Below are 12,957 nucleotides of genomic sequence, written 5' to 3' on the forward strand. Positions count from 1 at the left end.
TTCTGTTGTTTTTCACTGATTGATTTCTGTAAGTTATGTATGTTTGGGATGACTATTAAGTTGATCTTGCTTGTTTATCCTGCATTATTATAACCAGTTATCATGGATTATCACATCTGTAATAATGCATCAGCCATAATGTAATTTACAGCTGACTCCGAAACTGGCTCAGGCTTGTATTATCTTTTGTATTTGGAGTTTGTTGTCTTGCACATTTGGTTGTTTGTTCATCTTGTTCAGTGTGGTCTTTCATTGATTTGTTGCATTTATTGGACTTACTGAGTATGTAAGGAAATGAATCTTAGGGTTGTTTATGGTGACATACATACTTCACCTTGAACTTTTAAGCTGTGTCTAGTATCACATGCATAACTACAGGAAGCTTGTAGCAGCATCAGACAGGTAGATACAGACAATACACAAAATATTAATTATACCAGAAAGCAAAGACAAGGAGTGCATTCCATCACGACTTAAATTAACTGTTTTTGTCCAAGTTGTGTTCTTTCTTGAAGACAATTGTTTTACTTGTGAATGCAGCTTACATGTTATGCCTGTGATCATTCAACTGTAACAATGTACATCACGCAATGCCAGAATGTTCCTTTCGCAAGTTTTTCATTGCACACCCGAGCTCACTTAAGACTTTTCATCTGATGTACTTTATATTTAACTTCTATTTACAGAACACTGTAAATAAAACTCAAAAAATCAGTAATCGTGTTTCTAGATGGGTAAAAATTTATTGAATTGTATAGACAGCTTAAACCTTTACAGTTCTTATGCAATGCTTCCAGCATTGGAAGCAATCCTGGGCCAAAGATCTGCACATTCCTTGGCAACTGGGCCTGTGATTGCAGAGCCTAGAAATGAAAACAGAACAATGATCAAGAGAACAGGGAAATGACAAACCAAACACTCATTTCCACAGGGTCAAGAATGGAAGCAGACAAGCCACATTAAAATTGCGTTAGGTTCACACCTGCAGCACCACGAACGCAATTGATGACCACATCTACATGATGCTGCAGAAAAGATCAACAGCAGCAGAACCAACGGGACAAATTCAACTGGTTACAAGCTGTTGCTAGTTCTCCACTCAGATTAAAACTTTAGGGGTGACTGGATAGAACCCACTTCCCTTTCTATTTTTCCTAGAAGTGGAAGCCAAAAGAAATACAATCCTCCAATGAAACCAGCTGAGAAACCGAGAATCTTTATGTAAATTGATTGTAACACTGAATTAACTCATTTTAGCAGCACCAACCCAAATGTCTCAGGTTTACCGATGTGGGAAAGTGACTCTACAGAAAATGTCACATAACTGATTGAGATTAAACAGCACATGGCAGCTGCCACCTCACCCAAAAGCTATGTGTTCCTTTGCCTCCCCTCGACAACTCACTGAGCCACTGAGAACAGACAAAGCAAGTGCTTTTTAAGGAGGAAATGAACAAGCTGACAGATCCAACATTATGATCTGTAATGGAAAAGTCATTGCAAAAAGTGGTTCTATGCTGACGGGCAGGATATTCCGCAAATTCAAGCTAGGCTTTAAACATTAGCTTCAAATTTGCTGCAAAGGGCCAATTCCAACCCAGTTACCATACCTTTCATTTCTCCTTTGTTATTTACTATCACTCCTGCATTGTCTTCAAAGTAAAGGAACACCCCATCTTTTCTCCGATACGCTTTCCGCTGCCGTATCACCACTGCTGGATGCACTGTAATACAACCACATGAAAATACAAGTGTAAAATTGATACTGCATCGCAACAAACATTGCTTGTTCTTGCCTGAGCCTGTTGACCAATCTTATTTTCACCCCACAAATGCTGGCTCAGTTTATAGTCTCAAAACATCTGCAGCTATTAAACCAGGAGTGCATAGATTTCTGTACACCTCTGCTCTGGGTCAGGCAAGCTAGTACACAACACAATCAACCACAAAATCCTAGACTCAGTACAAGTTTCCCCAAATCGGCCATGCTTGGCTTGGGTGCTGACAAACGACAATAGTGTAATGCTTACAATTTTCATGTCTAAATATGAAAGAACATAACAAAAGAGACAAGAAATAGGAGCAAGAGTAGGCCAACTGGACCATCAAGCCTGCTCCACCATTTAACAAGATCAAGGCTGATCTGACCATGGCCACATCTTTCACCCTCAATTCCCCTAAAATCTATCCAACCTTGTCTTAAATACAATTACTGAGTTAGACTCCAATGCTTCATTGGGCAGAGAATTTCAGATTCATCACTCTCTGGGAAAAGCAGTTCCTCATCTCCGTCCTAAATTTACTCCCTCCAATCTTGAGGCTGTGTCCCCTAGTTCTAATCTCACCTATCAGCGGAAACAACTTTCCTGCCTCTATCTTATCCATCCCTTTCACAATTTTTTTTACAAGATTCTCCTCTCATCCTTCTGAATTCCAGTGAGTACAGTCCCAGGCTCTACTCATAGTCTAACCCTCTCATCTCTAGGATCAACTGGTGAGCCTACCCTGCCCCAACTCCTCAGCCAGAAAATACTTCAATTAAGGAGACCAGAACTGCACACAGTACTCCAGAAACAGCCTCACCAGTACCCTGCACAGTTGCAGCATAACCTCCCTGCTCTTACATTCAATCCCTCTAGCAATGAAGGTCTAAATTCCATTTGCCTCTTGACAGCCTGCTGTACCTGTAAAGCAACCTTCTGCGATTCATGCATAAGCACTCCGAAAATCCTTCAGCACAGTGGCATCCTGCAATCTTTTACCATTTAAATAATCTGATCTTCCATTTTCCCTTCCAAAGTGGATGACCTTGAATTTACCAGCATTGTACTCCAGCTGCCCACTAACTTAACCTATCTATATATCTCTTTGCAGACTCAATATTCTCCGCACAATTTGTTCTTCAACTCAATTTAGTGTCATCAGCAAACTTAGATACATTACACTCTGTCCCCTCTTCCAGAGACTAAAAAGTTGGATGCGCTGCTACCTCACGTTTCTATAATGGCCCAAAGAGGGCATAGCCTCAGATCAGGACATCATGACAGAACAGAGTAGGAGGAATTTCTTTAGCTAGACGGCGGTAAATCTGTGGAATTCATTGCCAGATGCAGTGGAGGTGGTAGATGAAATAAAAGGGTTGACCATTTTCTAAATGGAGAGAAAATACTAAAACTTAAGACACAAAGGACATGGGTGTCCTTGTGCAGGATTCCCTAAAGGTTAATTTGCAGGTTGAGTCTGTGTTGAGGAAGGCAAATGCAATGTTAGCATTAATTTCAAGAGGACTAGAATATAAAAGCAAGAGGCAATGCTGAGACTATATAAAGCACCAGTGAGGCCTCACTTGGGAGTATTATGAACACTTTTGGGTCCCTTATCTTACGAAAGATGAGCTGAATGAAACTGGAGAGGGTTCAGAGGAGGTTCATGAAAAATATTCCAGGATTGAATGGCTTGTATATGAAGGTGGGAAGAGTCCAAGAACAGAACAGAATAGAGGGATGTCCTTTCAGAACAGGAGCGAGGAGGAACAACTTTAGCCAGAATGTGGATCTGTGGAGGTCAAGCCTACATGTATACTTAAGACAGAGGTTGATTATTGATTGGTCGGGGCATGAAGGGATATGCAGAGAAATAGGAGATTGGGGAAGAGAGGAACATTGGATCAGCCATGATGAAATGGAGGCACAGACTTGATGGACTAAAAGCCTAATTCCACTGCTACACCTCGTGGTTTTGATCACAAAAGCTGTAGTCCAAGACCACAACCTTCCAGCCCTCCGTCAGAAGGAAGTGTAACTGATGACAAAGGGAACTATGGCAATTCAAGTTGTTTTGTGATGTGGCTTGTATCAACTAAAACGGGCTCAATCACACAGAAGTATTTGTGCAATCCTGCTATATGTAAATTGGCTGCTACTGGCTTCTCTTCAATACAACAGCAACTAAACGTCAAATGCACCCTGCAATGTCCCCCGGTTGCGGAAGTGTTACATTAATGCAAATCTTTGCACCAACTGTTCCATTGCAGATTGAGGATATACAGCACAATGCATCTGCAATCTCACCCTAAAGCAATGAATTACTTTCCCCATCCTCGACAACTCACCAAAGCCAAAGAATAGACTATGCAAGTGCTTTTAGGATGGTGACTGCGCACACTGCGAGTGAGCTACACAAAATAAAAGGACATTGTTAAGTTAAACTTGAGCAGAACAGTTAATGGCAGGGCCCGGAGAACAAGGTCTGGGGGTGCACAGTCCCCTGAAGTGATAACAGCAAACAGCGTGCTGAAGAAGGCACATGGTACACTCACTTTCAGTCAGGACAATGTGTACTAGAGTTGGACATCAAGTTGCAGGTGCAAAAGACATGAAGAGCACATTTGAGATTAAGTCAGAGGGCACAGAAAACTTCCTCAACAGAACTGCCGGAACTGGGAGCGTTGAGTAGCAAGGAGGCGAGAGAATCAATTTGCCTGCGTGAAGGAGGCCAAAGTGCAAGCGTAACCATAGAGAAGTTGATAAAATTATGAGGGGCATAGGATAAGAGACTAAACTAGAGGGCACAGGATTATTGTGGGAGGGGAAAGACTTAAAGGGGACCCCAGGGCAGCTTTTCCCCTACAGAGCACGGTGGGTAGATGGAAAGAGCTGGCACATGAAGTAGTACAGGCAGATACATTTATAATACTTAAAATTCCATAGATATTGCCTGACCTGCGAAGTTCCTCCTGCATTTAGTGTGTGCTGCTCCGTATAGGAAAGGATTAGTATGTGGGACAAACACAGGTAAATTGGACTCAGGTCAGCACCATGGTTGACATAAGAATTGTTGTCCAAAAGAATTCCATGTCATTTGTTAAGAAGCTAACTTGTTCCTCAAGGTCTGACTTGAGAACTGTCTTCAAGGTTCCAAACCACAAAAAAAAAAACCACCTTGCAACCCCAGGACACGCCAAACACATCTAGACGCTGAATTGTAAGCTTTTTTCACCCTAAATACTTGTCAATTTTAACCCTCAACTTACAGGGGACCTGGAACAATGTCAGGCAATTTAAAAGAACATACTCCAACACAAATCACACACTCGTGTAATATCCAGTATCTGAAATGGCTACTCAGAAATGATCTCCATGATTCTTGAAGTCATCCTACCATACAGTAACAAACCACTTCTTTACTTCCCAACAAGCTAAGTTGGTGGCTTGAAAATGAACAGATTGACATTCCGGATCACTTGTTGGAAAGCCAACTCAACTACAATACTGCTTCATTCCTCGCATAATCTGCTGACTTACTTACTGGCATGGTGCAACATCCTCTTGATTCCAACTTGGAGGTTACTTACCCTTTTTCCTGAGCTCTGGTTTGCCTTTCTTTACAGTAGCCATGACCATGTCTCCAACACCAGCAGCTGGCAACCTATTCAACCGGCCTTTAATCCCCTTGACAGAGATGATGTACAGATTCTTGGCACCTGAAAGCAGTCAATAATCTGATGAAACACACTGCTTTGCAATAACCATCATCCAAAATCAAATCTGCAGCTTCAGTACTTTATGCCTGTATGATTCAAAATGACCAAATAGTCTCTGCATTAAGATAGTTAATATAATCACTAATAATTTGCCTAATGCTAAATATACTTTTTATACTATTCTACCCCATAAAAAATAACTCAGAGATTGCTTGCTGCTCCTTGTACCCGACAGTCAAAAGAACTTTACCCGTATTATCGGCGCAGTTGATCACAGCCCCCACGGGAAGACCGAGGGAGATGCGAAACTTCGCTCCGGATGACCCGCCACGACCTGCAACAAACCAAAACAAGGTTTTAAGTGATGAGTGAAAGATTTGACAATGGGCAGACGATACCCAGCTGCAAAAATTACTGCTTGGCCAGTTGGTCTTTCACACCCGACTCATCTTGGATCTAAGTGCCACTTCCCTGCATTAACTAACATTCCTCAATTTTAATACCTACAATCATTGGCTTCTCTCCAAGGGCTGTGGAGGTTCAAGAACATCCGCTGAAGAAATTTTCAGCACAGCCTGAGACAGACCATCAACCAGTGGAAATGTCAAAATAGCACCTACACTGAGATCATATTTATTCTACATGCTAGAATGTAATGCCCCAATCCACTGCTCACATGAACAACCACTGCCCACTTAACCCCGGGTTCAGCCTGCTGCATTGGGTTCCGTTCTGATCACCTCATTATAGGAAGGATGTGGAACCTTTAGAGGGTGCAGAAGAGATTTACCAGGCTGTTGCCTCAATTAGAGAGCATGTCTTATGAGTATAGGTTGAGCAAGTCAGGGCTCATCTCTTTGGAGCAAAGTATCAGAGGTGGGCTTGATGATAAGACTTCTTTCCCTAGCTGGAAATAGCTAATATAAGGGGCCAAAATTTTTAAGGTAATGAGGCAAAGACCTTGAAGGAGACTAGTGTTGAAATTGCAGGGGCCCTGGATCTATGGGTGAGGTGCCGGAGGTTTAGAGGATAGCTCATGTTGATCCGTTGTTTAAAAAAGGCTCTAAAAGTAATCCGGGAATTTATAGGCAGGTAAGTTTGACATCAGTAGTAGGTAAGTTATTGGAAGGAGTACTGAGAGATAGGATCTACAAGTATTTGGATAGACAGGGACCTATTAGGGAGAGTCAACATGGCTTTGTGCGTGGTAGGTCATGTTTAACCAATCTATTCGTTTTTCGAGGAGGTTACCAGGAAAGTGGATGAAGGGAAGGCAGTGGATATTGTCTACATGGACTTTAGTAAGGCCTTTGACAAGGTCCCGCATGGGAGGTTAGTTAGGAAGATTCAGTCGCTGGGTATACATGGAGAGGTAGTAAATTGGATTAGACATTGGCTCGATGGAAGAAGCCAAAGGGTGGTAGTAGAGGACTGCTTCTCTGAGTGGAGGCCTGTGACTAGTGGTGTGCCACAGGGATCAGTGCTGGGTCCATTGCTATTTGTCATCTATATCAATGATCTGGATGATAATGTGGTAGATTGGATCAGCAAGTTTGCTGATGATACAAAGACTGGAAGTGTAGTGGACAGTGAGGAAGGTTTTCAAAGCTTGCAGAGGGATTTGGACTAGCTGGAAAAATGGCAGATGGAGTTTAATAGAGATAAGTGTGAGGTATTGCACTTTGGAAGGACAAACCAAGGTAGAACATACAGGGTTAATGGTAAGGCACTGAGGAGTGCAGTAGAACAGAGGGATCTGGGAATACAGATACAAAATTCCCTAAAAGTGGAGTCCAAGGTAGATAGGGTCATAAAGAGAGCTTTTGGTACATTGGCCTTTATAAATCAAAGTATTAAGTATAAGAGTTGGAATGTTATGGTGAGGTCGTATAGGCGTTGGTGAGACCGAATTTGGAGTATTGTGTGCAGTTTTGGTCACCAAATTACAGGAAGGATATTAATAAGGTTGAAAGAGTGCAGAGAAGGTTTACAAGGATGTTGCCGGGACTTGAGAAACTCAGTTACAGAGAAAGGTTGAATAGGTTAGGACTTTATTCCCTGGAGCGTAGAAGAATGAGGGGAGATTTGATAGAGGTATATAAAATTATGATGGGTATAGATAGAATGAACGCAAGCAGGCTTTTTCCACTGAGGCTAAGGGAGAAAAAAAAATCAGAGGACATGGGTTAAGGGGGGGAAAGTTTAAAGGGAACATGGGGGGGGGGCTTCTTCACACAGATTAAGTGGTAAATGCGGGCTCACTTTTAGCATTTAAGAAAAACTTGGACAGGTACATGGATGAGAGGTGTATGGAAGGATATGGTCCAGGTGCAGGTCAGTGGGACTAAGCAGAAAAATGGTTCGGCACAGCCATGGGCCAAAAGGCCTGTTTCTGTGCTGTAATGTTCTATGGTGCTATAAGGATGGTGGGGGGGGGGGGGGGGGGCAGGGGGTGACAGAAGTAGTGTTTTCATATACACTGTGATGCAGATACATTTGGGAGATTTAAGACACACAATTGTAGGGCTTCTTGGGAGGGAAGGGTTAGATTGATCCAGAGTAGGTTAATGGGTCAATGGAAGTGTGTGTGCCAAAGAGCCTGTATTGTTTAATTAAAAGCAGATATACTCAAGTTCATTGTAAACCCAAGCTGGAATTTGTCTGCTGCTTCAGCCCTGTACATATTACTGAGTACAGTTATTGGAACCTACAGCAACTGTGGGGAGGTGGGGACTGTCAATGCTTCAGGTTGAAACCCTGTACCACTCAAGATCCACCAGATCATTTACAGCCTCTGTGCAGTGCTCTAGGATCATTTTATTTACTTCCACTGACAGTGGCTCCACAGAACAGAGGCACCCCAATACAAGGAGCATAGAAAATATAGAAGAACCCACTGAGAAATTACCTTCAACATTTCAATGTAATTGAAAGAGGGCCTTAAAAGCCTACACACAAAGCTGCTCACTTTTGACACTAGTTTACTTTGCCCATAACGTGCTCCACAGCTAACATGTTCAACAACCAGCGCGTCTGGGGACCTGGAGCTTTGCTTTCCTCCCCTCCTCACCAACACCTCTACCCAGATCAACGTCTCCATAGCCCGGGCTCAAGTAAAGGCCCGATTCCCCAGAAACAGCCAGAGTACTTAGCTGGGCGGCGGGGAGGAGCGCCGTCTCCACACCAGGCCACTCTAACATGGCCGTCAGCCGATACACAACCCCGCGCCCCGGCTACACATCTAAAATCCATCGGTGATCTACAAATACCCCAGTGACAAGACGGGTGTAAGGTTACACAGATAACCCGAACAGGAACCAGCGCGTCCTACCTACCAGGAGTGAGGATGGCAGCGGATAACGCCGCTCCTCTCCTCCCGCTTACCTCTCTTCGACATTGTGGCACAGGGAGAGAGGGCAGGCGCCTTGGATTATGGGATATATCGACGGGCCGTGCGCCGTGCGATGACGCCAATGCGCAGCTGAACGTGTCACCAATGAGATCATTGGCCCGTATCACGTGCGACCAGGAACTGCGAAGAAGCGGAAGTATTTGGAACTGCAGTGTTGAATTCCCAATGCTGGTTGTAGTTCGAAAGTGTTAACAGTACTGAATGTCATTAAGAATCTAAAGAGTTTAGCACTTTTTATTGTAGATTTTGTTTATCAAGAATAAAGATTATTTTTTAAAATAAAACTAATTAATTCCCAGCGCTCTCTGCAGTGCTTGTCAGACTATTCTAGTGGTATTGTGGTTTACTGAAGATTTACATCGTCATAGTCATACTTTATAGATCCCGGGGGAAACTGGTTTTCGTTACAGTTTCCCATAAATAATTAAATAGTAATAAAACCATAAATAGTTAAATAGTAATATGTAAATTATGCCAGTAAATTATGAAATAAGTCCAGGACCAGCCTATTGGCTCAGGGTGTCTAACCCTCCAATGGAGGAGTTGCAAAGTTTGATGGCCACAGGCAGGAATGACTTCCTATGATGCTCTGTGTTGCATCTCGGTGGAATGAGTCTCTGGGCACCTGAACAAACTCCTGTGCCCACCCAGTACATTATGTAGTGGATGGGAGACATTGTCCAAGATGGCATGCAACTTGGACAGCATCCTCTTTTCAGACACCACCGTTAGAGAGTCCGGTTCCATCTCCACAACATCACTGGCCTTACGAATGAGTTTGTTGATTCTGTTGGTGTCTGCTACCCTCAGCCTGCTGCCCCAGCACACAACAGCAAACATGATCGCACTGGCCACCACAGACTCGTAGAGCATCCTCAGCATCGTCCGGCAGATGTTAAAGGACATCAGTCTCCTCAGGAAATAGAGAGGTCTCAGTGTTCTTTGACGGGTCCAGTTTATTGTCAATTCGTATCCCCGGTATTTGTAATCCTCCACTGTGTCCACACTGACCCCCTGGATGGAAACGGGGGTCACCGGTACCTTAGCTCTCCTCAGGTCTACCACCAGCTCCTTAATCTTTTTCACATTAAGCTGCAGATAATTCTGCTCACACCATGTGACAAAGTTTCCTACCGTAGCTCTGTACTCAGCCTCATCTCCCTTGCTGATGCATCCAACTATGGCAGAGTCATCAGAATACTTCTGAAGATGACAAGACTCTGTGCAGTAGTTGAAGATGTACATAGATGTTGCTGTGTATTCCTAACTGTTTGATGTTATTATGTGGTGAATTTGGGATAACACCAGTTCTAGACATTGCTATTGGGACAATGTATACCCCGTTCATTTCCCAAAGTATTACAATTTCCTCTCTTAATTCTGGTGTTTTTCACATTGATTTCTGTAAGTTATGTGTGTTTGGAATGGCTATGTTTGTTAAGTAAGTTTTTCTTCCTTGCTTACCTTGTATTATGATGTCCGGACCGTTATTATAGATTGTCCTATCTGTAATAACGGATCAACCACAATGTAACTTATGTTATTCTGACTCTAAAACTGGCATTCGGTGTTTGTTGTCTTGCACAATTGTTGGTTGTGGTCTTTCATTGCCTCTGTCGTGTTTATTGGATTTACCTAGTATGCCTGCAAGAAAATTAATCTCAGGGCTGCTTTTGGTGACATATGTCCTTTGAGCTTTTAAGTGGAGTTTATTATCATGTGCATAAGTACAGTGGGCTACAGTTACAGTGAAATAGTAACTTGTAGCAGCGTCACAGACAGGTAGATACAGACAATACACAAGATGTAAACTAGACTGACCTCAGTGGTGGGCAAGTTGTTGGAGAAGATCTTGAGAGGCAGGATTTATGAGCATTTGTAGAGACATAATCTGATGAGGGATAGTCAGCATAGCTTTTTCAAGGGTAGGTTGTGCCAATGAGCCTGATTGAATTCTTTGAGGATTTAAAGATGTCAGGAAGGACAGGCAGGTGATGGGGCAAATTTGCAGCCATTGGGATGAGTTGCAGTGCAATCAAAGCAAAAAGTACCAAATACTGGTCTTAAGGTGTTATACTTAAATGCACGCAGCATAAGGAATAAGGTGGATGATCTTGTCGTACAGCTACAGATTGGCAGGTATGATATTGTGGCCATCACTGAGACGTGGCTAAAGGATGCATGGGACCTCTTTTGGCACAGGTGTGACCTGTACAAAAAGGACGGGTTACACTTGAATCCTAGGGGGATCAATATCCTGGCGGGGAGATTTGTGAGGGCTACCGAGGTGACTTTAAACTAGAATGGTTGGGGGGTGGGAATCAAATTAAAGAGGCTAGGAAAGAGGAGGTTAGTTCACAACAGGGGGATGGGAACCAGTGCAGAGAGGCAGAGGGGTGTAAAATGAGGGTAGAAGCAAAACGTAGTAAGGTGAAAAGTAAAAGTGGCAGGCCGGCAAATCCAGGGCAAGCATCAAAAAGGGCCACTTTTCAACATAATTGTATAAGGGCCAAGAGTGTTGTAAAAGCGAGCCTGAAGGCTTTGTGTGTCAATGCAAGGAACATTCGTAATAAGGTGGATGAATTAAAAGTGCAGATTGTTATTAATGAATGTGATATAGTTGGGATCACAGAGACACGGCTCCAGGGTGACCAAGGATGGGAGCTCAACATTCAGGAATATTCAATATTCAGGAGGGATAGACATGAAAGAAAAGGAGGTGGGGTGGTGTTGCTGGTTAGAGAGGAGATTAACGCAATAGAAAGGAAGGACATAAGCCGGGAGGATGTGGAATCGATATGGGTAGAGCTGCATAACACTAAGGGGCAGAAAACGCTGGTGGGAGTTGTGTACAGGCCACCTAACAGTAGTAGTGAGGTTGGGGATGGCATTAAACAGGAAATTAGAAATGTGTGCAATAAAGGAACAGCAGTTATAATGGGTGACTTCAATCTACATGTAGATTGGGTGAACCAAATTGGTAAGGGTGCTGAGGAAGAGGATTTCTTGGAATGTATGCGGGATGGTTTTTTGAACCAACATGTCGAGGAACCAACTAGAGAGCAGGCCATTCTAGATTGGGTATTAAGCAATAAGAAGGGTTAATTAGCAATCTTATCGTGCGAGGCCCCTTGGGTAAGATTGACCATAATATGGTGGAATTCTTCAGTAAGATGGAGAGTGACATAGTTAATTCAGAAACAAAGGTTCTGAACTTAAAGAAGGGTAACTTTGTAGGTATGAGACGTGAATTAGCTAAGATAGACTGGCAAATGACACTTAAAGGATTGACGGTGGATATGCAATGGCAAGCATTTAAAGATCGCATGGATGAACTACAACAATTGTTCATCCCAGTTTGGCAAAAGAATAAATCAGGGAAGGTAGTGCACCCGTGGCTAACAAGAGAAATTAGGGATAGTATCAATTCCAAAGAAGAAACAAACAAATTAGCCAGAAAAAGTGGCTCACCTGAGGACTGGGAGAAATTCAGAGTCCAGCAGAGGAGGGCAAAGGGCTTAATTAGGAAAGGGAAAAGAGGTTATGAGAGAAAACTGCCAGGGAACATAAAAACTGACTGTAAAAGCTTTTATAGATATGTGAAAAGAAAAAGATTGGTTAAGACAAATGTAGGTCCCTTACAGACAGAAACAGATGAATTGATTATGGGGAACAAGGACATGGCAGACCAATTGAATAACTACTTTGGTTCTGTCTTCACTAAGGAGGACATAAATAATCTTCTGGAAATAGTAGGGGACAGAGGGTCTAGTGAGATGGAGGAACCAAGGGAAATACATGTTAGTAGGGAAGTGGTGTTAGGTAAACTGAAGGGATTAAAGGCAGATAAATCCCCAGGGCCAGATGGTCTGCATCCCAGAGTGCTTAAGGAAGTAGCCCAAGAAATAGTGGATGCATTAGTGATAATTTCTTTAGAAACTCTTTAGTTTCTGAACTAGTTCCTGAGGATTGGAGGGTGGCTAATGTAACCCCGCTTTTTAAAAAAGGAAAGGTTGACCATAAATTCCCCGGGAAACCGGGGAATTATAGACCGGTTAGCCTA

The 12,957-nt window shown here is 42.9% G+C and overlaps 1 protein-coding gene across 1 annotated transcript; it reads right to left on the reverse strand.

The window, feature by feature from the left end:
- Window positions 1–718: 718 nt before the first annotated feature.
- Window positions 719–8,957, reverse strand: LOC140191411 (large ribosomal subunit protein uL14). Its single transcript, XM_072248819.1, has 5 exons — window positions 8,867–8,957; window positions 5,733–5,816; window positions 5,354–5,482; window positions 1,611–1,724; window positions 719–863 (listed from the first exon to the last, which is right to left on the reverse strand). Exons 1-5 carry the CDS (start codon window positions 8,877–8,879, stop codon window positions 781–783), a joined length of 423 nt encoding a protein of 140 aa, XP_072104920.1. The 5' UTR covers window positions 8,880–8,957; the 3' UTR covers window positions 719–780.
- Window positions 8,958–12,957: the final 4,000 nt, after the last annotated feature.

Source organism: Mobula birostris, chromosome X (genome assembly GCF_030028105.1).
Source record: "Mobula birostris isolate sMobBir1 chromosome X, sMobBir1.hap1, whole genome shotgun sequence".
Classification (NCBI taxonomy): Eukaryota; Metazoa; Chordata; class Chondrichthyes; order Myliobatiformes; family Myliobatidae; genus Mobula; species Mobula birostris.